A 26992-nucleotide genomic window follows, 5' to 3' on the forward strand; every position below is an offset into this window, starting at 1 on the left:
GGGGATTTTTTCTGATGAGAAAGGCAAATTGGAGGAGGCAGGATTATCAAATGCCCTAATGGAGATCGCTGCAGAACGCAACAGTGTCATACAGACAAATACCAACGAGAGCAAAGCATGATGGGGCCGGAGAAATCCCAGAGAGCCCGATCCAAAACATTTTGCAGCAGCGACAGCGAGAGAAACACTGCAAGAGTTTTGATTTCCAGTGCCCTTAACTACATATTCAAAACAACACACACTTGTTGATTGGTTAGAGCGCACTATGACCGTGGTTTCATTCATGAAATGTTTACTACACCCAAGGAGTTTATCTTTAGGTCATAAGAGATTTATTTTATTTTTTTATTGTTTTATTTAACCAGTCACAATGATTAAGAACAATCTCTTAATATAATGATCGCTTGGTGAATATATGAAATTAGACTTTTATTGTGCTTATAGTTTGAATTGCAGTTGCACACAAGCATTGGATTATTATGAGAAATGTAAAAAAAAAAGAAAAAAAGAAAAAAAAAAGAATATATATATAGAAATTATTTTTCTTATTTTCATGTTCTACTGTTCAAATGTAAAACTGTTTGCATTTTTTTTAGTTTGGGTTCTTAATTTGTGAGCTTGTCTCATTAAATAGCTTGTTCTGCATGTATGACCTGCAAGTGGTTGTGAAGTTTTGTTTACAAGGTTTATTGTCTGTTACAGGGATGTTTAATCTCTCACAGTTACGCTGGCAGGGATTAAACATAGGCCCAAATTCAGTGTTTGGATTATAACCATATTTGTTATGGTTATTAAAATACAGGATTAACCTACAGCCAGCTGCAGGAGGAAAAAGTGACAGAGAATCCCACAGCACGTCGACTGTGTGCACGATTGGATCAGATTTGGCTTATTTTATGATCAAATATACTCTGTCACTGACCTACCACAATGTTAGTTAAAAATGTGAATTATTTAAAATGTATTTGGTTAAAAAAAAAAAAAAGGCAACTCAGTGAACACAAACGTTCACAGAAAGACAAAAAAACGCCAGCAGAACTGCTGATTCTCAGCCAAGGGTTGAAGAACCGTGAATCAAGCGAATGTCATCTGATCTCGAGCTAAATATACACCACCTGTTTGTTTGGGGGCAACGACTATGATAGCTATTGTTTCCTCCTCACATTCAAGCAGATCAAAAGGTCTGGCTTCATACTTTGAGTTGTGCTTTTGAAGCAAAAAAATAAAAACTCTAAAAAGCATTTTTGTACTATTTAAAAACTACAAAGATTTCTTTTCCATTCCTGCCTGCAAGCTTGTGCACTGTGCTTGTGTGTCAGTAGATTGTCCTGTCATCAGTTTCTATGATAATCTGCATAGCTTTGTCGTGAGAGCTTTAGCTGATACCTTTTTTTAAAAAAAAGAAAATTGTATTATTAGAAGAAAAGTACAATAAATGGACTAATGTGGTCATTATAACACGTGTAGTGTATTAAACTGTCCGTCTCTGGTCACCGCACTATATATTGCCAGCTATAGTGAAGGAAGGTGTTTTGAGCCTTGGCATGAATTCAGTCAGTACTTCATAACATATAACTACAAGGCAGATAAACGTGCCCGTGTTTGTTTGGGGCAAATCGCTCTCATATTGATTTAATGAGTGTCTTTGGGGCTTGTTCTGGCATAACTACACATTGTTTTTATTTCTCCCTCCCCCCCAGTTGTTATTCAAGTGTTCTGTAATGTGGTTTTTGAATTTTCTTTTTTCAGTTTTTGTCTTTTGTATAAAAAATCACTCACCAAGAGCGACTGCTTGACAAGTTCAGGACACCATTGGCAGGAAGCAGGGTGGTCGACCTGAAACAAAAGAACAAATTTATTTTCTAAAAGCTTTACATAACAGATGTAGTGTCAAGAGAACCCAATACAGATTTGAGGTGTATCAGAACAACAACAACAAAAACAAGCTTTACTCACCTTGTACTCCACAGCTGTTACAAGACCACCTTGCTCCCTCGTCTCTGGACGCTCCTTTTGGTTTTATTGGGTCAAACTCAGAAAATATCTGTTGTGTACAGTCTGAGTGCTAACCCATTTACAAAATAAAAAATGGTTTCCGAATCTAATTTTGTCCTGGCCCATTTTGTCATTAGTCTCAATTACTCTTTCATTTTTTTCAAAACTGTGTCCTGTTACATTCAGAGCATGTAATGACATATTTTAAACACCAGATGGCAGTAAATACCTATTTTTGGATTCCCCTTTTGTTTTCGCCATGTCATGGACACACAGGACTATTTACAGAAAGGTTACAGTGCAAACAGGTTACACTGGGGCTGGAAATTCCCTGGGCTACTTGTTCAGATAGACAGGGGAGCAAATAAACACGTGTTACATAACGCATATTTGTGCTGGAGTAAAGTTAATACTTCCAGGCTTGGATGTCAAAATACTATGTACCAGTGAGGGTTTGATATTTTCAGCTCTAATGTGACATGAACCCGCACACCGGTGCTGTGTCAACAGTGTCAACAAGCACCGCGGCCAGCACTGACCCGGCATGGCATCCTGTTACGGTCACCACACTCTTACCCAATTTCATTTTTCTCTTCGGTGGCCCAATAAATGCAAACAGATTTGACCTTTACATCCGCTGAATTGATCAGTCTCTGCTTCTTATTCCAGGGCAACAAACTGGTCCTAACCTCGTAGCCCGTCAGTAGTTCAGATGCCCTGTAGATGTCTCTGATTGCAGCCCTGATGGAGAGACGAGGAGCAGAGGGCGATCATTCAGAGCCGTGACGTCGCCCCGGTGATGATCTGCAGCCCGTCAAGTCAGCAGCAGGCAGCCACCGACATACCGGATGTTAGGTGATGTGGCCTTCCACGTAAAAGGGTAAAAAAAAAAAAAAAAAAAAAAAAAGTTTACATAAAGAAGCGATGAGCTGTGCAGTGCAACAGCCATCCAGAGCTTTGGCAACAATTGAGGGCATTGAGATCATGCCCTCAGTGTCAATTATTTTTCTGGATATCTGAGGTTTTAGCAACCATGGACTTCACCCTCTGTGCATTTGGTACTTTACGGGTGACTCTAGGGCTGCAATCAATGATTATTTTCATTATCACTTAATCTGTCACTTATTTTCTCAATGAATTGTTTGGTCTCTAAGAGGTCAGAAAATTGTAAAAAATGTTGATCACTGTTTCCCAAAGCTCAAGGTTTGTCTCGTTTTGTCCTGAGCAACAGTCCACAACCCAAAGATATTCAGTTTATTATCATAGATGACAAAAGAAATCAGAAAATATTCACATTGCAAAAGCTGGAACCAGAGAATATAAGTATTTTCCTTAAAAAATGAAATGATTAAATAATTTGTCAATTATCAAAATAGTTGGCAAATAATTTTTTGTTGATCGATTCAGGTCTTGTTTTTTTGTCTCAGTCTTGGACCCCAGATATTGTCATGGACAGGTGTGTTGGATAAAAATTTCTCACTGAATACATTTAATGTTTTTTTAAACGAAGATTTACCCACCAGAATTTAGTAATTCAAACCTTCACATTAAAAAATAAAATGTGCAATAAAATAAATCAACAGTTAACAAAATAGTTCAAATATTTTGAAGACATTATAAGCGAAAGGTGCAGGAGGTGGACTCAATTCTTGACCTTATTTCTTTCTCTTTTTCTTTCCAATATTACCGGGCATGTTTGCCTTTATTAGAGAGAGTAGAGAGCTGACAGGAAACAAAGAGAGGAATGAGCTGCAACAAAAGTTCCCAGCCAGATTTGAACCACATGGTCAGCGTTTTTTAAACCAGTAGGACCACCAGGATGCCAGGGCCCCCGTATTTCAAAAATCCTGTTAAAGGTCCTGTTTCATTCTAACACTTAATCCTCAGAAAAGTTAAAAAAAAAAAAAAAAACAACAATTATTGCAGAAGGGGAGCAGGGGTTCAGTTGTAATATCTCAATTTTCTTAAACAAGTTTGAGTTATGTCACTCATGCTCCCCTCCCCCAACTTGTTGAGCACTGTTTACACACCAAGAATGCACATCCTCATTTTTGGTGACTCTGAAGACAAATTAGTTCTTTTTCTGTTTATTTCTCAATATTTTAGTACCCTTTTAGTTTCTAGATAGATTTTGTAAAAGTGTTTTGCAACTCACAGAACTGATAAATCTGATCACTGTGAAAAATGTTAAACCTGAAACTGTCGGTGAGTTAAAACTCAATTTTCTTTTTCAGTCTAGTAAAACTTTTAGCAGTAAAACAAAATGAAGATGTGAAACACAAAAGATATTTAGGATTAAGTCTGAGTTAGAGATTTGACAGAAGGTGTCTGATTCAGTGAACCTTCACCAGAGACGATTCAACTGTTTTCAACAATATCTGTTACACTCATGTATCCTTTAAGGTTTGTTTATACAGAGGACGCAGCTGTTATTTCCAGAAATGTTTTTTGGACTCATGGGAAAATGTAAATATTGTAACAACTAACCTTTCATTGCAGAAATATTCAGCCAGAAGGTCATCAGCCAACACCAATATTTTTGCTTTCTTTCCATGTAACATCAACACTACAGCAGCATATCAGTGTAGAATTAACATTATTGACTGAGGTGTTTTGACTAGTCTGTTATCTTCATTGAACTCAATTACTTGGTAACATCAGGCATCATGTTTTGAAAACACTTAGCTGTAAATTATGAAATTTGGTTGCAACATAATCAGTAGATGCTTTGTACAGGGTGGATGGTCCAACTTTTAACCCTAGGACTGCAGGATTATCATAAAGGCCTAGCCTAATTCTTGATATTATAATTTCGATTATATTTTTGATTTAATAGAACTGTTATTAGGCTAAATACATATTTTGTGTAGGCGGATGCTTTTACTGGATGTGGACATTAAGAATTTTAATAATGCTTATTTTTCAAAACACACTGTAGTTTATGGTATAAACTCTACCTCTACTCTACTGTAGCAGCTGAGCACAGTCGGGTCAGTGCAGGTTAATTTCCTCAGTTACATTACCTGCTCCACTCGCAGGTTACACCAAACATCTATAGTAAAAACTATATCTGTAGTCATGTCTCCACTAAAATATTCTGGTCTGGGGGTGTATTGTCAGCAGCACAGACACTACTGAATGATCATAAATATTATAGGAATATTATAGGAATACTAAAGGCAGCAGTGTGTCTCTATGATCCTGTCACTCCTCCATGACTACACATTTCTACTTGTCACTTTCATCATGAACATGACACTAGCCTATAGAGTATATAGGCTACAATATAGTATAAAATTGAGTATTTATAGTATATAGTTTCCAGAATATTGTAGATCCAAGATGATACTGAGAGAAAAAGGCGCAATTACAAATCTGTCTGTTACTTCAGCACCACGGACAGCGCCATGGATTTATCAATACACAGCACAGTTAGGCTACTTATATTTCAGAGCCATGGTCGGAGCCATAGATTCTAACTTGCGCAAACCTCAGATCAAGGATCAATGAGGAGTAGACTAACATATTCAACTAAACAACCCCTCTGTCCCTGCACTCTCTCGGCTATGAGGGGATGGAGAGGGGGGGTGACAGGTCAACAAGGGGGATGGCACCCCCTTTGTTCCCCCTCAAATCGCCTACTGAACATAATCATCTATTTTAAAGACTATTTTCTCTCCACATATGGACTTGGAGCTCAAAGATAGTCCATTAATCTCATTCCCTCTTGCTAATCGTAACAATGAATCACTCCACATTATAATCACTCTTCAATCTGTTTAACCTTTCAACACGTGGTTATCAAAACGGGGTCTTATTTTGAAAGCGGTACCCGGAAGTCCCGCTTTCCCCCTGCGTGCTTGACTGCCGTGCCTGGGTGATGATTTGCTTACTCGGAGCAGGACTGAGTTTGGAGCGGGTACTGTGAAATGTGTAACCATGATGTTGCCTGGATAATCAGCGGAGGACGTTAGAAAACAAGAGGTAAGAGAAACTGTGACAGCCTTTACTTTTCTCATTCCTACTGATATTTTCAGTCAGGTGATTCTGCTCCGATGAACTACTTTTCAGCCTCAGACTAATTTAGATAATTAATTAGAGAGAAATGCCAGTTTGGTGGCGGGTTATTATAATTTCCATTTACAGCAGACATGTGGAAATCAACCCAAGTTCGCCCGCAGTCTGATTTGGGATTTCACAAACTTGATTGAGCTCAGACTGGATCGCAGCTTGTTCAGTTCACCGTCACATTTTTGTGACTATTTTGGATAAATTGGCTCTTTTATTATTCTGGCGGGACGCGTTTCCTCTAACAGCGTACAGGCAGTAAATACACGTGTTGTGGGCATTAATTTGTCGCAATGTGCCAGGATATTAAAGGTGGATTTGTGCGTCTGCACCTGATGCGCTCTGATGTTGCGGGTAGTTGAGGATGCAGCCTGTCAGCATCACTCGAGGTGCTGCTGAGTGGTCCTGCAACAATAAAGATCATATAGAGCTTAATCATCACCCTGATCGCCATTTGGGCTTTTAAATGTAGTGAAAAAAAACACGCACCGAGCCGGGATTGCGCTTCATTTTCACGCTTTCATCAATATGATAGTTTGATAACTTATTTAGGGTTTTTAGCAGAGCGGCTTAATTGTCTTTAACACGTCTAATCATGAACGTGCGCAGCCTAAATTAACTAATCAGCCCTGCAAGGCGTCTGTTAATAGCAAGCCTACCTGTTGAGGGCATCGATGTGTGTGTGTGAGAGAGAGAAGGAGAGAGAGTGGGTGCGTGTGTGTGTGTGAGGAGCTTGATAAATTGAACCGTCACCTCTCAGTATGCAGACGTTATTACAGCGACGTGACCGCTCTCAACGAGACCTCAGACTAATCACCTGCAATGGAAACTGTTGCTTTGCGCTTATCGACCTGTTGTTTGCAGTTTGGTCCTTAATTCAAATAAATAAACATGTAGGGTGCATGAAATAAAAACCACAGAAGACATCAGTTAAAGCTTTACATTTCATAAAATTATTTGATATGTTGTGATTTGTGTGCTTTTAAAAATATTCCTATTGATTGACCATTAATTCAAGTGTACACTGGAGTGTAATTAACTGGCTTTTAAATCACATTGTGAGTGAGGCAGGAACTAATGATCCTCTAACCTCCATCCACCCACAGACCTACAACCAGCTGAACGCAAGTGAAGCAGGCAGGACAGCCACACCTCATGCGTGGGCTCAGCAAAGGTGCGAGTGGATACGGGTCTGACAAACATGGGTGTGCTCCAGCTCCACAATCCCACTCACCCCAGTACGCTTCTGCAGAGGGCCAATCAGATGCGTCTGACTGGCACCTTGTGTGATGTCATCATCACCGTGGACGGCCAGGAGTTCCCAGCGCACCGCACCGTCCTGGCCTGCACCAGCAAAATGTTCGAGATCTTGTTCCACCGCAGTAGCCTGCGCTACGCCCTGGACTTCCTGTCCCCCAAAACCTTCCAGCAGATCCTGGAGTACGCCTACACCGCCTCTCTCCAGGCCACAGCGGAGGATTTGGATGACCTGCTGTACGCCGCTGAGATCCTGGAGATAGAGTACCTGGAGGAGCAGTGCCTGAAGGTGCTAGAGACCATCCAGGCTGAGGAGAGCGAGGACGTGGCGGTGAGGAATCACAGCTCCGGAGACCACAGTGACCACAGCCGGGCCAGGCACTGGAGGCACATGTTGATGTCCAAGAAGCATTCCATACAGGATGGACCCATCCGCACCACTCCCACTGCCCTACACCACCTCGCACTGTACCACATGACGGAGAGGAGTTCTCCTGGTGCAGAACCCGAGGTGGCTCCTGGATCGAGCCCCAAGCTGGACACAGAGGTGGACATGGAGAGTTCCCAGCAGCCTCAGCACCCCGGTGCAGAGTTATCCCAGGCCTCACCCCTGGATCCTGCAAGAAGTATAAAATCAGAAAGCATGCAGGTGGATGATACCAATGGCTGCGAGGGCAGGTCCTCCAGCGCAGGGGAAGGAAGCTGCATGTCAGATCAGCCCAGAGACGAGGGCCCGGGTACACCCCTGAGAAGCAGCGTGATCACCAGCGCTCGAGAGCTACACACAGGCCCGGAGGACGGAACACAAATGGTGGGAAACGCTGTCGACTGTTTCCCCGGGATTGCCGAGAAACATCTGGCCTCCATATACTCTGCGCCCTCCAACCACACAGGGGAGGGGATGATGCCAGTGTCCGTGTCAGTGGCCCCGTCCCTGGGCGTGCCGCTGGACCCGAGGGCCTACAGCGGCCTGCTGCACCAAGGCTTGCTGCACAGGGAGCTCCTCAGCAGGCTGGGCCAGTTTGCGGCAGGGATGAGGCACGAGGGCCAGGCTCAAGGCCAGCAGTGTTGTGGCGAATGTGGGCTTCAGCTGCACAGCAGACAGGCCATGGAGCAGCACAGGTAAGAACGCACAAAACAACAACACATTTTCCTGTATTATATTTGAAATCTATTTTTACTGTGCTACATTATCAAATTAGGGTACGAAATCTAATTACAGGTTAAGGAGCCACAGTTTTAGTCTCAATAACATTTTGCTGAAAAAAAAACAAAAAAAAACCCACTGCTGCACTCACTGCTCAACGCTGTTACTGACAAACATGTCTTATGTCTGATAAAATATGTGAGGGATGTGCAGGTGCATGTGTGTTGTATAATGAATGTAAGCTAAGTACTTAATTATGCTGTTAAAAAAAGCACTGGACACATGTCTCTTAAATTTAACAGTCTCTCGGTTTAAAGGATTTTTTTTAATGCGACAAGAGTTAAAAGCTGGAGGGAGCAACAGCAAATATGTTAATTTCTTCTCAGGGACACCTGCACTCATGTCTTAACAGTGAGACGTCTCGGGAAGTTTTGAATTGGGTCTTTGTGAGGGATTTGATATAAAGAGGCCTTGGTGTCGCATAACGCTGTTATTTACAAAGCCTTATTTTTCTAAATTCTGTTTGATTACTTGCACTGAAGTGTGCCTCACACAACAGGCTGTCTCTCAGCCTATTTGATATGCATTCCTCTGCAGCAGCAGAGAAGAGCTGCTCAGCAGGGACCAGACTGGACGCTTCAGCTAGATGATGGATAACTTCTGCTTTTTTATTTTTTTTATTTTTCATTTATTTATAAGCTTGTCAGTTCATATTTTGTCATGGTACACAAAAACTTAGCAACTAGCTCAATGAGAACTCATTAACTTGATTGCAGATGTTTATAATTGTGCGTGCTTAGCAGTGTTTTGACTCACCACTAATCATTAGAAACAGGACTGTGAGTCCCCAATCCTAATATGCAGCTAACCCGTGATTACTATCTCAGCATCAACCTCCAGCCTTTCCCCTCTCACGCCTGTGACTGACATTTCAGCCTCGTGCCACTCCAGAGTTGTGAGTTGAGAAACCGCCCGGTGAAACAGAGCATCCTGTGGGATATTTAGTGATGCGCGTTGCTTACTCATGGAGACAGGCCGATGTCCACAGGTTGAAAGAGCTGCATTGGTGGCACCGCTTTAGGGTGTGATAGTTGCTGTAGGTCTGTAACCAGGTCACTGAGCATACACCTGGTGTGTAGATTGACATTTTCTGGAGTTGTTAGAGGAAGATCTCCTGGCACTGTTTTAGTATTGAAAAGTTCGGAAATTAAACAGATTTTATTTTAAATTTTTACTTAAGTGATCATTACTTTGTTGAAATCTATAAATTGTGTTCTAAAGTTTTAAAGGTGACTAAATGGTTAATACTACAAGATTAAAATATTTTAGGGAATTGTTAATGGTTACTACTATCCAGTAAAATGATCTTCCCGGTTGACAAAATGTTGAAACGTCTGCTAATATAAATTATATTCTTTATAGAGGGGAGAGTTTTACTTTGCGAGGCAGCTGGAATCACAAGATTACAGGAGAATCCATCTTGTCAGGCTGACTGGTGTCCGAACCGCCAGTGGTTCGGACCAATCAGCGTCCTATGACTATTCTCTTGTGATCTCACAAATCCAGCTGCCTCACAAGGTAAGACGGTGACAGACAGATGATTCATCCAATCACTTGCCAACTATTTTTTTTTTTTTTGAAAGTGCCTGCCCTTTTCCAAACTGTTTCCAAGGACGACTTCTCAGATGGTTCTGTATAACAAACCATCTGGCGCGTCAGATTAGAAAGAGTCAGCATTTAGGAAAATATGTTTTTATTTTAACGTGTCAGTATCATTAAAATTATACTTTTTAGGAATGGAGCTTTTTGTAGTGTTTATGGTATTTTTTTCCTTTTATTAAAACAGTTAATAGTGGAAAGAAAAAAGGAAATATGCAGAGAGAAAGATAGTGATGACAGGCTATAAAGGACATCATGGTACACACCTTAGACTGCTGGGCAATCACGATTCCCAAAATAGAAGCTTTTTAAATCTCACGTAAATGTGCAAGTAAATTGTCATCATTAAATTCAGTCAAATCTAATGTTGGTCACTGATTTCGTGTGTGCTAAAGTGCAACTCAGGACCCATTTATTTTGACCCCAGTAGTGTGTTTAACTGGAGTCTTTTTAGGCCATTTGCTCTGCTTTTAGCGGGGTGATATAAGGATAACAGTACAGATGCCTTGCATGCTTGAATGTGTGTGATATGATATGATAGGTTTTGCTGCCGGCTGAGCTTCAGCGAATCATCTTTTTTTCTCCTTTTCATAGCTGTTACAGGAGAAGCGTATGTATGTGTGTGTGTGTGTGTGTGTGTGTGTGTGTAGTGTTATGTTGGGATGTGAGTTTGCGTGCATGTACTTGCTGTGTGAGTATGCCTGTTTGTGTGCGTGCCCAGTGTCTTGCATTGCTGGCGGGTGGAGGCACGCGTATGTCTGCACTCTGAAATTAGCCAGATATCCTATTGTCTGTGTTCTTTTAGCATTCATGCGTTGTGATTCACAACTCCAAGGGCCTCTTACACTAATGATGCTGCATTCAGCGAGGGATTCTTGCCGGAATTAAAACATGCTCCTCTTGTTATGAGGACAATGATGCTTCTGGGTTTGGGAGACCTTACAGAAAAAGGCGCAGAAATGAGATACTTTTATTATCACAAGTGCGCTCTCTCTGTTCTTCTCGCTTTTAACGCGCTCACATTAGTGTTTGTCTTTCCACAGGAGGCTGCATAACGAGGAGAAGGGCCACGGTTGCGAATACTGTGGCAAACACTTCCAGGACAGCATGCGGCTAAGGATGCACATGCTGTCTCACACAGGTATTTAGTAACTCTCACACTCTCATCTCACAGTATTCAGTGCTTATGAAGTCTCTTGATAGTCGGCCTTTCAAATGCACCTGTTCATACTACAACCCCTCCTCCTACCAGTTAGTGCTGCTCCGAATACTTGGATCATGCTTTCTTTTCCATGCTTAGGTCTGTGTACCTCTCCCTCCCTCTCCTCTCCTCTCCTCTCCTCTCTCTGTCTCTCTCTAGTCTCTCTCCGTTGAATCGTTTCTGTGTTTTTTCGGAGAGACTCTGGCAGCTCGCCAGCTCTGCCCCTTCTGAGTGATGACATCATCAGCTGCCGGCAGGCCTGGGTGTTCTGCCAGTGTTCCGAAGCGTGTGTGATGGCTCGCTCGCAGATGTGTGTCCAGGAACACACTGTACCCAAATGCAGACTTAATCAGACCTGACTGCTCTCCCAGCTACTTTATCCAAAATAGAGAAAGAGGAGCAGAGGGGGAGGGTGGGGTGGGGGGGTTGAGGGGGGGGATCAGGGACTAAAAATGAAACTAAAACAGAAACAGAAACCTCAGTTGGAAAATGTGTATAGACAAGGCGAGGTCCCTGTCCTCTCCGCCTGTTTCTCTGAGGATTGTTCGGGAATGACATCCTGCTGACAGATGAGAGAGAATCTGCTTCTTTAAACTCACAAAAGACTTCACCTGAGTCGTCCCTTTTGCTTCTTCTATACCCTCTGAATAACCCTAAAACACACATACTGTCTTACTCTCAGACCTCGACAACATGCTTTGATTTTCAATTCTCAGTGACATCTACAACAGCAATACCTTTAACCTGATTTGAATTTTTGCATAAACTCTCAACATCCCAATGTGTCAACCCATAATACTACAAAAAAGAGATGTGGATCTCATTTCTTTGTCACTGTGTATTTCGGTATAGCAGCCTTAGATCCCGCTGGTTGCTAAGGAGCGAGTGCTCCACTGCTCTAATGGGCTGATTTGGTATTCAGCTCGATGCTGGCTCTTATTTTGGTATGCCAGACAAAGTGTTTTGATGGAGGACGATTGCAGCCGCGTCTGGAGACAGTTTGATGGTTTATGGATGAGAGCACACTCCGTGCCTTTGACTGCACAAGACAATGCACTATGTTCTCTTCTTCCCTTATCACACAATCTCACACAACACAACACACCACACTGGACAGCGTCACACAACATCAGGATCTACAACACTGCTGTAGTGTTACCACTATATAAACTCCTCTCTACCAAGTTTTATTTTTTGCTCCGTGTAACAAAACGCACCGTTCCAAAACAGTAACGGTTTGTTTTCAAAAATTGTTGTTTTCAAAAATGAACAGATTGGAGCTTTTTTGTTATTTGTGTGCAACACTGGGAACAGTGGCACAGTGTCTGTGTATAGAGGCATCATAAGAGTTGAAAGAGGACCACATTTAGGCTGTAGCGCTCAGAGTTCCCAAAGCTTGTGGGTGTTTTAATGAGTCATTTTAACTTCATTTAAAGCCAGCTGAGCAGAAAATAGATCAGTGAATGAGCCCTGGGCCAGTATGGATCTGCAACCGATTTACATCTCTGTGAGAGCCAACCCACATCCAAACAGCTGTGTGTGCGTGCGCGTGCGCATGTGTGAGAGAATGTGTGTGTGTGCGTGCGTATCTGTCCTATGTGTCTGTCTGTGCAGGTGTGAGGTGAGTGCAGAACAAGGATTGAGCATTTCTGCAAGCAGTATGCATACTTTCATGTCTTTCATGTCTTCATCAGAATAGACAAGGGCATTCCAAAGGTGAACTGGGAACTGTAGTTACACTGTATGCGATGGGATTTGGGGTGTTGACTCTGAAGTGTTTTTTTGATAAAGGGATGTGCCGCAGGCAGGAAGCGTCTGCTGTAGAGAGAACACCCAGTCCTTCTGTGGCCTCTCAGGCAGACAGTCTGCTCACTGTTCAGAGACTGATAACAGGGCACGGTAAATAAAACTCTTCAGCTCAGCTCTTTTTTGTCAAGAAGAAGGGCCGTTGCACCCTGTCTGGTGCCTTTGTTTGTCCTGAGTTGTGTTTTTATGGCGGTTTCCTCTGCTCCATTGTACTGTGTGCATTTGCTTCCTTGTGTTAACACCTGAAAAGCACAAGTGTGTGACAAGCGAGGCTCTTTGGTGACTTTTGAAATAGGGCGCCTTTGTTCCTCTCTTGTTGCTTTTTCCCCCCCAGTATTTCTTTAAATGCTACATTAACTGACATAGTCTGCAATTACAAAACACATGTTTGTGTTAACTGTCTGATCAAGATACCGTCTTATTAATTTGATTTTATCTACAGCTCCTGCAGAGGCGCTGGTGTGTGATCAGTGTGGAGCAACATTCTCCTCAGAGGATGCTCTGGAAGCCCACAGGCAAACACACACAGGTATTTTACAAACGTGTGCATGCACTAACATTCCTCTCTCTCTCTCTCTCTCTCTCTCACACACACACACACGTTTAACCTGGGCAGCATGCATTGAGCTGTCTAGTAAGCCGTGACTACTGGACCTGTGAACGTGGGTCTAAACTTGCTTGTCATGCTGGCTGGGTTAAACTGTTCCTGTCATGATGCTCCATAATTTATCAACAGGGAGGTGGGAGGCCACCTCCCTGTTGATAATATCACCCACTAATATCTCTTGGCATCCAGAGCCACTGCATGCCATTTCGTTACAGCAGTAGCTTTAGAGTGCCAGCATTACAGCTTCACAGACATACTATCCTCACCTCCGGCTGTGGAATTATTTACCTTACACTCGCACAGTCAACAACAACAAGATGAACACTTTTTGACTTTTGCAATGATCTCAGATGAAGAAAATGTCTGAATCACAACTTTTTCTTGTACAGAATATGTGTGGCATTAACAGTTGGCATCAGGACGAATCCAAATAGTTTTTTTTCGTAAAGGCTGTGTGTCTTTTGGCTGCACAAACCTGGATGGTGATTTAGAGATTTAAAATCTTGGCTCTTTGGAATTTAGAAAAACCTGCCTGAGGAGCTGAAGTCATTTTCATCTTTCACATAAATTTCTAAAAACCCTCCTGCCCAGACTTCTATATTATTAGTAGCAAGAAAATGTTATTTATATAAAGTACTTTCCAAAACATAGGTTCTAAAGTGCTTTACATGAGGGAGAAAAGAGAAAGAAGGAGATAGAAAGAAAGACAGAGAGGACAATATAGAAAACAAGGGAGAATTAACCCATTAATAAAATTCATAATAACCAAGAAAAAGCCAAAGTAAGTAAATAGGTAGGTCAGTATTGGTATTATTAATGGTACTACTGTAAGAGTGTTACTATTATCAGGAGTGTTATTATTACTTTTGGTGTCAATGTATAATTAGAGTAGACCTATAAAGAGTTTACAAGTTCTCAGCAATGACTTTATAACAGGTAATACGTAATTAATGCTTTCTCTATCAACTACAACTTAATTTATTACCAGAGTGGAAATTTGTCCTGGAGCCAGATGAAACAGACCACACACAGAGTTGAACATATTACACATAAAACATATCATAAAAACATGTAAAACAAATGCTAAATCCCACCACACAAGCTCACATAAAACAGTATACAACAATGTGTCCGTAATAATCCATAAAAGTAAATAAATATAAAGACCTCTTGTGGTTGTCTGGATGTGTGCCAATATTAAACTAAGCATTTTTAGGTTTGTGATTTGCTTTGTGTTTTGAGCTCTTTGATTAATGAGGAATGACCCCTCCTGTGAATTGTTTAACGCCTGATAACTTCTGAAAGAAAGCCTCAGAACTTCTGAGCAAAAGAAAAATGCTTCAATGATTTACAATAACATGATTAACAGCAGGCTGGTAACCAACCAACCAGCTTAATACTGATCTTTAAAGCTAAACTGATAAAAATCATTACTAACAACTTTATGAGTTACCCTTGTTGTAAAGTGGTACTTTAACTATTTTTCACTTCAAGCTCATGGGAGAATACTCAAGAGTAAAGGATAGGTTCACAAATATTCTAGTCTGGCTTAAAACAATAGTCAGGTGCTCGTGTGAACATCGCTGTAATCATTCTGTCTGTTCTTAACAGGCATTAAAAGATCGCTTCCTCATGCTCTTTCAGTGTGAGTGATAGGGGACAAAATCCACAGTCCTTGTTATGTGCAAAAATGTCAAGTGAATATCTTCCAAAGTTAAAGTATTTTTAGTATAAAATTCTCTCTTTGTTTCTGTGGACAGTGTTTCCCAGTTGAGCTGCAGTGGAGAATAGTAACAAAAAAGGGAATTTGTACTAAAAAAAAGGCTTGATTTGATTAAATTGGACGGCTGGAGTCTGATATTAACATCAGATAAAGTTTTGAATACAGTTTTGCACAGAAGGACGACTGCAGCTGTAGTCCGCTATCACTTACACTGTAGGGATCTTTTCAGTGTGGACAGGAGGACAGATTAAAACAAGTAAAACCTGTTTCAAATATTCACATGGGCACCTGCAATTTCTTTTTTGGAGTTAACAAAATAATCTTATGACACACTTGGAAAAATTGTGAACCAGTGTTTGACTCAAACCTCTCCAACCGTGGAAAAAAAAAAAGCTGTATTGTTGTCAGACGGTACATATGCCTGACAGTGTCTGAATCCACACCTTTTCTGCAACTGTCAGAGAAAGGTGATAACCCTCTCAGGAGCATTGGCATGTAACTGTAACTCCAGGTGGCACACACAGTATGAATAGTTAATGGATGTGGACATGGAGGGGTGTTAACGATGCCCAGAAGTTTCTACCCTCATCTCCCCGAGTTGTAAACACCCAGAGCTCGGTTTCAGCTTGGCAGTGTTTCCAGAGCAGGGTACAGGAGGGCATTACTCTCTCGTTTTGTCATGGTCTCAGCTTAGTCTTCTGTGACGCATGAACCCTTTTTTTTAACTGACTTTTATTGTAGGTCTCACAGGCTATGACATGAGCTACAAGTAATTTAATCAGCTGTGTTGAGGTTATGTGAGGAAATGATGACATTTCTCCAACTCCGTGCAAAGATTTACATTTAATAACTATCACCTGGTATTTTACTTCCACTAAAACACGCAGGGTCTTTCAGCGTTCAGTGCCGATGGTGCTGCCACAACTTTAATTTGCCATGTGGCATAACCAGTGAGCCAAATGAGTTTCCTCTTAGCAGATTAACACTTGTCAGACCTCAGCAGCTGCAACGTTGCTGTCCACCTCCTCTGGAGGGGAAATAATACTACTTTTGGGAGACCTTACTCTGAAGCAATTTGGCAACACTGGCTGTAAGACTAGTTTACAGTGAAAGTCTCTTTAGCCATTTTGATATGTCAGAGGTGAATGGCCGTGGGTTGCTGAAGTTTGAGATCAAAGAGAGAAGGAGGGGGGCAGGGGGGATGGGGGCGGAGTGGACTGTGGGAAGGGGGTAGGGGGTATGTGAGGACTTCCTGAAGGCAAGAGGGTTGCTGTTGGTGTTGGATGCCAGGAGTAAGAGGAAAACAACATCATGTGCTGCTGTTTACTCCTCACTACAGCACTGTCATAGTCTCCTCTGACCTACTTGCCAGTGCCCAAAATAAAAGAATGGATCTGTCTCCGAATCGCTCTCACAACAAAGGGGTTTGTTTCATCAGAGCAAGTCGAGGCTCTGGGGCACCAAGCTTTCAATTTTTGGAAAACCCAAGACTGAAGCTTATCTACAGCACACACAGAAATCAACTGTATATGCTTCAAACCATGCTGGCTAACCATTTTGCCACCTTGCCTTCAAGGCAAAGGCCATAAGAGTGCTGGCTTTGTGTACTCACAGCAGCTGCACTGTTTCCACACATTACAGGCTGCTTCATCAAGTGAATAATATTACCTTCTGTCCGAGCCCTAATTAAACAGTGCTGTAGTCCAGTCAGATACAGCCTGGACTTTATAATGCAGCCCTCTTAAAGCAGACCTTTTAGCTTGCCTAATTGCATGTCCGTCATCACACTGCATCCTCCTGTTAATACCCGGTTGTAATTCATACAAGCCTTAAACTGAAATGAATGGTGCTCCATTTGGCCATTGTGCCCCCTCCAGTATTTATTTGCACCGACTGTCATGATACACAAAGCCCTGTGAGCCGCTGTCATTTCACTTGTAGTGAAATACAGTAAGATGGAGAAAATATTGTAAACATTCTTGGAATCGAGGCGGCTGAAACCGAGTGTGACCTCAATAAACTGGTCCATGGAATGGTGGTTAAACACGAGCAACGTATCTCTTGTTGCATTAATTATTGAGTCGGTTGTTCCTCACTCAGGTAGATTAGCAGTCTACTGATGAGTGCCCGGGGTTGTTTAAGGTACTGTAGCGTTTGTGTGTGTGTACGTGTGTGTGTATGTGTGTGTGTGTGTGTGCTTCTAGAGCCACCACATCTACAGGGAGCTGTCTTCATGAACACATACAGTAGTAACATGAACACACAGGGTCATGTGAGGTCTAGCACATAACGCAGCCTGCATGACTGTGTATGTTTAACTGGGTGAACTGGGCGAACTGAGCCAGCAGATGACTGTATATACACTGAGAAAGGCCTTAGGACATGGTTTATAGTTAGTGTCGTCACATTGCATATTCTAACTGGCGGACATGATAGGACATGATGTAATATTTTAAACTGTGTTAAATTCCTTTCCTTTTTTAATAGCAGCGGGGGATTTGTTTAGCTTTGATTTGGCTGTCATTCACAATTTACTGAAACAAGCTCCGTGATAGATCAAATTCTGCTAGTATTTATTAAAATAAAGACAATTATTTGCAAAATACTCATTAAAATGAGACGTTTTGTTTCCATATAATTTAGCAGATTTAAAAAGAAATTATTCACAAATCAATCAGTTTAATTGGTGGGCTCCAGAAACTAAAGTTAAGATGAACACAGAAGAAATTATACAGATTTGTGGTCGTCACTGAATACAATCTCTTGTTCAATTTGCAGTGGGTTTACTCCCAGATTCTCAGGGTGGGAAAACTTTTGTTTGCCGCTTGAAAAGAAACAGGCTGCGCTTATTTGTGAATGAAGGGATTAGCTTGAACACTTCACCCCAACAAGGACCATGATCCTATCTGGTTGCCTAGACACATGGTTTTGTTTCTTAGGCAGCGTGAGAGCCTGGCTGGCTCCCACCTCAGTTGAACTGAATAAGTGGCAGATGTATGAAGGCAGACCATGTTAAATCACATGAGCATACGCATCGTCTTAGTGGAGACATGCTGAAATAGCATAACAACCGCAAACCGTCCTGAATTACTAACCTAATTGTGCATCAGACATGCAGCTCAATAATGTAATGTACACAGTAAAATGTTTATATTTTCTGGATTATAGGAGCATTGCCTGAAAGTAAATCATTATTCTCACTGTTAAGGCTCCCTCCCACAAGACACAATGCTCAGTCAACTCTCCAGCCTTTGAGGAATACCATTGATTACATGGTATTTACCCCATTGAGGGCCAAGGGTCAGGGGGTCATCCTGTGCCTTAAATCCCAAATCCCAAGCCCATTGTCTGGTTAAGGGTGAGAAAGCAGGGGGCAATGACAGCCAACTTTAGGGCTTATTCTCTCATAAAGAAGCTCCTCTTCACTTACTTACTGCTTACTGGAAAACTCTACAACTGCAAATCCTTTTTGTTTGAAAAGTTAACAGGGCGCAGCAAGGCGAAATGCCACCACTAACACATACAAACACTTCCCTGCCTCCGAAGGTTTTTGTTTACACTTCAAGATATTATTTGTTATTTCTATTTTCAGCGTCGGCTGCGTAGAATAAACTGAAAACAACTGTTGAGCTGCTGTCATCGTGTGTCAACCTGAGATCAAGAGTGAGATTCTTATGACAGAATATTTGTCATATTTCTTTACTCAAGTTTCAGTATTGTTGGCGACAGAAGGAGGATCAGGATATAGATCTGTGAGTGTCTGCGAGTGTCAGGGAGTAACGATTTACCTCCACAAAGACGCCAGGATGTTAAACTTTCTGAGCAGACAGAAGAAAGTGCGCAACAATCATATATTAACAATATATGATTGTTAATAAGGAGTGTTTGGAAAGAAAATAATTAGCTTTGAAGTATCTACAAGTTGGATACTGTGTTATTCAGTTAGTTGAGGGCTCTCCACTTTAAGTAACTGTGACCAGTCTGGACACTTTGGAACAGAAAGTACTCCCCCTGCTGGCTGCAGAAAATATTGCAAGAGAAACTGGTTAAAGTGGAACAAGGCTCCATATCACAGGTCATGCAGAGACTGCATTTTCTGCTTCTTAAATGTCTTTAGCCATTTTTAGATATGTCATTACCCAGACTTCACTGCTGCACAGTGCATAGTGAGGTATGACTCAGGCAGACAGTAAAGCTGGTTAGACAGTGAAAGGATTTCCTGTATGGTCAGCGGATCGGAGTGGGGAGGGTGCAGAGGCGTTGAGAATGGAAGGTCTTTTGTCTTCAACTAAAATATTGTGATCCGTGGGTGAGAAAGGTCCTTGGTCATTAGCTGACAGCATAAAGAAAGGGATTGTAGGAGTTGCATGAGGAGCCTATGACTAATGGGCTTGGTCAATGAGGGCCTGAACCTCATTGTGTGCCCTTTGTGCTAAAGTCCACAGGCCAAAGCCTCTGAACAGGTGCAGTACATTCCACTGGATCGCCTCCCTGTAGGATTGCAGATCAGGGAATGTCTTTCATCCCATCTTCTTTCTGTTAATGATTACGAATGATCGGTTCTATTAGTGTCTTTTCGGGGGGAAATTTCAAAACTATGTTCAAAAAGGAGCGCCGTAATTTCAAAAGAAGAGGTTTTGTGTGTCTGCGTCAAACTGCACATCTGTGAAATGTTGAGTCTCAAAAAGTGTCTTTGGCTTTGTTTGAGCAAATTGTAATATGTGGATTAGAAAACAATGCATGGCAAATGTTTTTGATTTATCCCTCAAAATTTAACACTTGAAATCCTGCCTGCCTGCTACACACTGGACCCACACCAGTTAGCCTACTACAGCAATAAGTCAACAGAGGATGCCATCTCCACGGCACTCCACTCTGCTCTGACCCCCAAGGACAGTCACAACTCTTACGTCAGAATGCTGCTCACAGACTTCAGTTCAGCATTTAACTCTGATCTCCTTCAAACTGATCTCCAAGCTTAGCCAGCTTGGTATCAGCACATCCCTCTGCAACTGGACTCTGGACTTTCTGACAAATAGACACCAGTCTGTTAAGTTAGACAACCTCTCCTTCTTTACTACCACCCTGAATATCGGCGTACCACAAGGCTGCGTGCTTAGCCCTCTTCTGTACTCCTTGTTCAACCATGACTGCTTTCCTCTCTATGGCACAAACACCAGCAAGACCAAGGAGATCATTGTGGACTTCAGGTGGGCTGGGAGCCATGCACATACCCCCATCTACATTAACTGAGCTGTAGTGGAGTGTGTGTTAAGTTCAAGTTCCTTTGCATCCACATCTCAGATGATCTCACCTTGTCCCTAAAGTCCTCGATCCTAGTTAAAAAGGCACAACAGTGCCTTTACTTCCTATGGAGACTTAAGAAAACTCACCTGTGTCCCAGACTACTGGGGGACTTCTACCACTGAACCATTGAGAGCATACTCACGAACTGCATCTCAGTGTGGTGCTCCGCATCAGACAGTAAATCACTCAAGCGGGTGGTGAAAACTGCCCAACACATCACCAGCACCCAGTTACCGACCATCAAGAAGATTTATCACAAGCGCCGCCTGGGCAGGGCAAGAAACATCATCAAGGATGTCTTTCATCCTAACCATGGTCTTTTCACCCTCCTCCTATCCGGCAGGCGTTACAGGAGCCCCCACTCCTGCACCAGTAGGCTCAGAAAGAGCTTTTTTCCTGAGGCTGTTACCCTGCACTCCACACCACCACTTTAATAGCATCATTGCACTTATTACTGCACTGTTTACAGTACTTTAATGAACATGCAATTTGCGCTATTCGTATTTTGCAGTCTGAACCCCTACACTTTAACCAACTATACATATGTTGTTTATACTCTGCATACTTAACCAAATGTACAATTGCTGTTCATGTATACAACCTATTTTCTTACTCTGTCTGCTTTTCCTCTGTATAGACGTATTTAAAATATTTACATATATAATATTTGTATATTGTAACTTTCCACCGTTCATCACTGTACATATTGGAAGACATAGCATCACTTATGCTGTAGCACTTACTTTCCTGCACTCATCTGTAAATAATACTGTATTTTTGCACTTCTGGTTGGACGCTAACTGCATTTCATTGGCTTTGCACCCGTACTCTGCACAATGACAATAAAGTTGAATCTAATCTAATCTAAAAATGTGAATTTACGTGATTTGTTTCTCTTTCTTTCTACTTTGAACAGGCTTGTCTGTTAACTTGATTGAACCTAAAGCAAGTGTCTGACACTCTTCCCTCTTAGTATGAGTGTGCTGTATCCCTTTCCCTGCGTTAATTCCAATTTAATTGCCAGTTGCCTCAAGGCACTTCAATAACAGTAACAAATGATTTGATTTAGTGGACCTCATCAGACTGCATTTTAAATGCGACACAGCAACCCCACTTGAATTCCAATGAAGTGCTGGCACGGTCCTCTGTTTACTAATGATCCTCCGCTGGAGATGTCTGATTGAATCTGAGTCAGGAGCAATGGGACCTGCTAGCATTGTAAATGATCTGCAACCTGAGCAGACAGAGAAATAAGGACCTCATAATCTCACATTAGAGCCTTACTCTCCAGGACATGCACATTATGTCCAATGCGACTGATTAACCAGTCCCTCAGTCTTACCACACATATGAATTTGCATCGGTGTGAATGCCAGAATGGATTTGAGTGCTGGCGTACACAAGTGTTGACTGTATGACAGCCAATGTATCTTCTTCACATAGCCATTTTGACTTAAACTACCCTGCCAGCGACTCCCTATCTGTATTCCTCTCCACACTCTGTGCAACAGGAAAGCAGCCCCAAAGAGATGCCAGGTCACACACAGGATTAAACTGGATTGTGTTTTTTCCTGCAGTCCTGCCTTTAATGGCTTGATATCACTACTTAACATTCTGCACAGAGCGCATAGTGTAGGCATCATTTAGGGTGGAGCTACTATCAGCCGCTCTTTAAGCACAGAGACAGAGGACTTCACAGGCTGGAGCTGACTCCTGATGGGGAATGAAGAGAATAATTACACATCTAACACACCAGGAAGGAGCCATTGATTGTGTGATTGACATGCTGTGCATTGTGTGGGAAATTCTTAAAGAAAACAATGACTTTCATGGTTTAAAATAGAATGTATAAAGACTCACAGTTGAAAGTGCCTCTGGGCTTTTAGGGGAGTTAGTTTAGGTAGAGGCACTTGCTCTTTGAAAGAAGCTTTTCCCTCAGAGGACTCACACAAAAGTTGAAGTGACCCAGTTTCCCCACTTAAGGCCCTTTCTGTGTATGGTACTAAAATAACTGTGCGTCTGTGTCTTGTGCGTTCTCCAGGGACTGACATGGCGGTGTTCTGTCTGCTGTGTGCAAAGCGCTTCCAGACCCAGAAGGCCCTGCAGCAGCACATGGAGGTCCATGCAGGCATGCACAGCTACATCTGTAGCCACTGTGAGCGCCCCTTCCCTAGCCACACCACACTCAAAAGACACTTGCGCTCGCATTCAGGTAATCATTTGCACCATCACCCTTGTCTATAGTGTTATCTGCTGTCATATAACATCAAAATGTATTGTCAAAAGCATGCATATGTTGAAACTGCCTTTGAAGACAAAGACAGCTGTATTTATTTCTGTATATGGGTTAAATTCCTCAGGTTATTGGCTTTAAGGTTTTAGTTGATTTGCATGCATCCTCTCCCATCCTCCTTTTTCCTTCTGTATAAAATGACTCACCTCTCTGATGACAGCACTCTACCGTTATGGCCGGTGCATAATTTGGGCAATTTCATCCTGTTTATATTTTGGGTTCTTAGACAGCCTTTGGGCTTCTGCAATTCACAGCTGTCAGTTCTAGTGTGGTTAACCCAAAATGATAGAGGAAACCCAAATAAATATTGAAGGGAAAGCAAATGGAAATGACTTGTCTGTGTGTTCTACCGAGGGTGAGTCTTAGAGCCGCAGGAGACGGAGAGATATTTACTGAAAAGATGTCCCCCTTTCTTCTTTTACCTTAAATAACACTCCCAGCTGTCAGGACGGCTTGATGTCTAGACAGGAGAAATACATAATTGATGTGAAGAGACAGAAGTGAAGGGAGTTTTGGCCATGGCAGCGTATCTTGTTTGTATGCCATTCTGCTTGGAAGTAACATTTTGTAAATGTCATCTGCTCCACAGTGGGGTGGGGGATTGGGGAGAATCGGCCTGTAATGAGGAGAGCAATGTATCCTCTGACTTGGCTGTTGCTGTGGACACTGAGATAATGAGGCACATAGGTCATTGGAGATGAGTCAAACCCTCAGCCTAGGAGAGAAATAGATTAACTACAGTATAGAGAACAGAGCAGCACATGCCTGGAGGACTTTTATTAGCTATTAGCAGACAGCCAAGGGGAGTGTCCTCATGTCATAACATTAGCAACATCTGAAAGCACAAATATTCCCCTGCTTGATATGCATGTGCAGAAGGGGCTCTGTGACTATTTGACCTATGCAGTTACATATGCACTATATCATGTCGTGCCAAGGATAAAGTTAGCGTTAAATGCCTCTCATGAGATAATGGGCTGTGTTTGTGTTGTGGCTGCTGTTGTGACATGACTGTGTTTTCAGGCGATCACCCGTTTGAGTGTGAATTCTGCGGGAGCTGTTTCAGAGACGACGGCACGCTAAGGGGCCATAAACGCATCCACACAGGAGAGAAGCCTTATGAATGCAACGGCTGTGGGAAGAGGTTCAGCCTCAAACACCAGCTAGAGACACACTACCGTGTACATACAGGTGAGAGAAGTCAGAGGAATTGTCGCACTGGGTGACATGTTCCTTCATTATTATGAACATCGACACTGACTTTGTTTTGAGACGATCCCACGTACACCGTTCTGCTGCTGTAATCGCTTGAAATGTGTATTAATCCACTGGCAGAAAACAGTCCCTGAAAAATGCACCTTTTGCTCCTGTTCATGTAACATTTGATAAAAACTACAAAGCTCAGCTGTTTAAGATATTATTGAGCCTTTATGAAAATATAACAATGGACTTTGACACACAAGGTAGAGAAGTCAGAAAATATTGACAGTTTTGGTCTTTTCATAGGACTGTAGAATTGGATTTGCAATGATTAGTCGATTAATTGATTAACAGAAAATTAATCAGCAACAATTTTGATAATTGATTAATCATTTAATATTTTCTGATTAAGCTTGTCAAATGTAAATATTTTCTGTTTTTTCATAGTAAATTGAGGTAACGTTTTTAATAAATGGCCTTGAAATCTATTTAAACCTAGACTGAATAAATCTTAACTGAGTGTCTTTATATTGAATTATTTCATATTAACTACTAATGAACAATTCAATTAAATCCCTAAAATGTTCAACAAGTCAAAATTTCTCTCCAGCCCCATTTTACTGACCACTATCTGTCACTGTGGTCAGAGAGAAACCTCCTTCATATTTCTGGTGGATGACACCGTCTGTCAGCAAACCGATATAGGTCTCATTCTGGAGATCAAACACACACACACACACACACACACACACACACACACACACACTCCACTCAATACCACAACAAATACAGTGGACTGAAATACAGGTGAATCCTATTTCACCTGGCCGGCCTCTGGCTTCAGGTCTACAAGGTTAATGCTGTATCGTTGAATTTTTCAGGTGAGAAGCCATTCGAGTGTAAGCTGTGTCACCAACGGTCCAGAGACTACTCGGCTATGATCAAGCACCTGCGCACTCACAACGGAGCGTCTCCGTACCAGTGCACCATCTGCCAGGACTTCTGCCCGAGCCTGGCCGCCATGCAGAAGCACATGAAGGGCCACAAACCGGAGGAGGTGCCGGCAGACTGGAGGATAGAAAAGACTTACCTGTACGTCTGTTACGTCTGAGCAGGACTTGGACCTCATGCACAGTCTCACACACACACACACACAAACAAACACACACACACACACACAGTCACTGCTGGGTGAAAACCTTTTAACTCTGATGCTGATAGATTACGTGTATCTCTATGGGTTAAAAAAAATAAAACTGAAAAATGCATTGTGGGAAGTTGTCATTCTGGTAGATACAAGGTTTTTACCTGACAACAGAGACATGCAAGCATGATGCAAATGTGTGTACATGCTAGGGCTGCAACAAACAATTACTGTCATTATTGATTATTTTTACTATTGAGTAATAAATCATTTAGTCTGAAAAATGTCAGAAAGTAGTCACCTCTTTGTGACAAGATGACAGTCCAGCCCAAAGAGAAAAGCAGCAAATTAGGGCTGCAACTAATGATTCCTTTCATTTTTGATTAATCTATCGATTATTTTCTTGATTAATCGATCAGTTGTTCGGTCTATAAAATGTTTCCCAAAGCCCTAGATGCAGTCTTCTTTTGACCAACAGTCCACAACCCAAAGCTTTTCAGTTTATTATCATAGAAAAGTAAAGAAACAAGAAAATATTCACATTTAAGAAGCGGGAACTACTGAATATTTCACACTTTTTCCTTTAAAAAATTACTCAAAAAATTATCAAAATTTGATTCATTTTCTGTCAACCGATTAATTGTTGCAGCTCTATAGAAAATTCTCACATTTTGAGATTCAGTAAACAATGAATATTTAGTATTATTCCCTGAAAATTTACATAAACGATCAATTAATTACCAACATTTTGTTATCTGATGACTTGTTTCAGTCCTAGTGCACACAAACATACACACACAGATATTCTCCCTCCCTCTCTCTCTATCTCTCTCTCTCACACACACACACACACACGCACACACAGTTTTGATAATAACTGTATCTGTAATGGATCCACTGTGGTTAAAAATCAATGCCACAATGGCTGTGACTGCTGACCTGTATGTGTAGCAGGAGCTTTTTGATTGATTGCTAAACCATCAGGAAACCTGAGTCATCTCCTATGATTGTGCAGTAAACGTTGAAAATAATTCCACGAAGGCTTTGATTGGCTGAACTTTGCAACATTTTCTCTCCTAATTTCCTGTGACTTCTCAGTTTGTTTGTTTTTTTTTCCCCTGCTGTTGGGTTTTTATTTTAGAGTTGTTTATTTTCTGCATGTTTTACTTGAATGGCTGCCACGTTTTGACCTCATAAGCTTGATCTCATTAATTGCCTTGTCTTTTCTTGCAGTGGGTGTTATTTGTTTCGAGGTAGCTGGCTCACAGTTTGCGTTTCTCTTGCAATGCAATAGGTTTTGCTATTTATATGTTGTTTATTTGTTACCAAATATGTGCTGATTATCATCACACAGTCAGTGTCTCTTGAGATGATTTCTTGTAGAGCGAGCTCTACTGTACCTCTCCACACTTTTCACTGTTTGTTTTAAAACCTACTGCAAATTGTTCAGTCATGAGTAGTTTTAATTTTCTAACAAACACCTTCATAATTTAAATGGTCAAACAGTGTGTAAAAAAAAAAAAAAAAAAAAATGCGAAGAGCCTCAACATGGCTTTTAAGTGTAGTTTTTTATCATTAACTATAT

The 26992-nt window shown here is 41.7% G+C and overlaps 2 protein-coding genes and 1 long non-coding RNA gene across 8 annotated transcripts in view; 2 read left to right on the top strand and 1 right to left on the bottom strand.

Moving 5' to 3' along the window:
* The window catches only part of ncam1b (neural cell adhesion molecule 1b), a 73174-nt gene extending 71069 nt beyond the window's left edge, over positions 1-2105 (top strand). For 3 of the 5 annotated variants that reach the window (XM_042414010.1, XM_042414015.1, XM_042414011.1), the window contains one exon: positions 1-2105. In XM_042414010.1, the coding sequence (XP_042269944.1) occupies positions 1-121 (121 nt within the window). In that variant the 3' untranslated portion in view covers positions 122-2105. The other 2 variants (XM_042414013.1, XM_042414014.1) reach the window with 2 other exon arrangements.
* Positions 1656-7384, bottom strand: LOC121898681. Its single transcript, XR_006096535.1, has 3 exons — positions 7298-7384; positions 2685-2860; positions 1656-1836 (listed from the first exon to the last, which is right to left on the bottom strand). It is a non-coding gene; the product is annotated as an uncharacterized LOC121898681 (long non-coding RNA).
* On the top strand, positions 3352-25811 carry zbtb16b (zinc finger and BTB domain containing 16b). 2 transcript variants are annotated; one of them, XM_042414016.1, is made up of 7 exons: positions 3353-5979; positions 7170-8442; positions 11170-11267; positions 13576-13662; positions 22812-22982; positions 24087-24254; positions 25145-25811. In XM_042414016.1, the coding sequence occupies exons 2-7, from the start codon at positions 7265-7267 to the stop codon at positions 25372-25374; spliced, it is 1932 nt and encodes a 643-aa protein (XP_042269950.1). In that variant the 5' UTR covers positions 3353-5979; positions 7170-7264; the 3' UTR covers positions 25375-25811. The 2 variants fall into 2 exon arrangements, with proteins under 2 accessions (XP_042269951.1, XP_042269950.1); XM_042414017.1 differs by lacking the exon at positions 13576-13662 and having other exon boundaries at positions 3352-5979.
* Positions 25812-26992: the final 1181 nt, after the last annotated feature.

Source organism: Thunnus maccoyii, chromosome 6, assembly GCF_910596095.1.
Source record: "Thunnus maccoyii chromosome 6, fThuMac1.1, whole genome shotgun sequence".
Lineage (NCBI taxonomy): Eukaryota > Metazoa > Chordata > Actinopteri > Scombriformes > Scombridae > Thunnus > Thunnus maccoyii.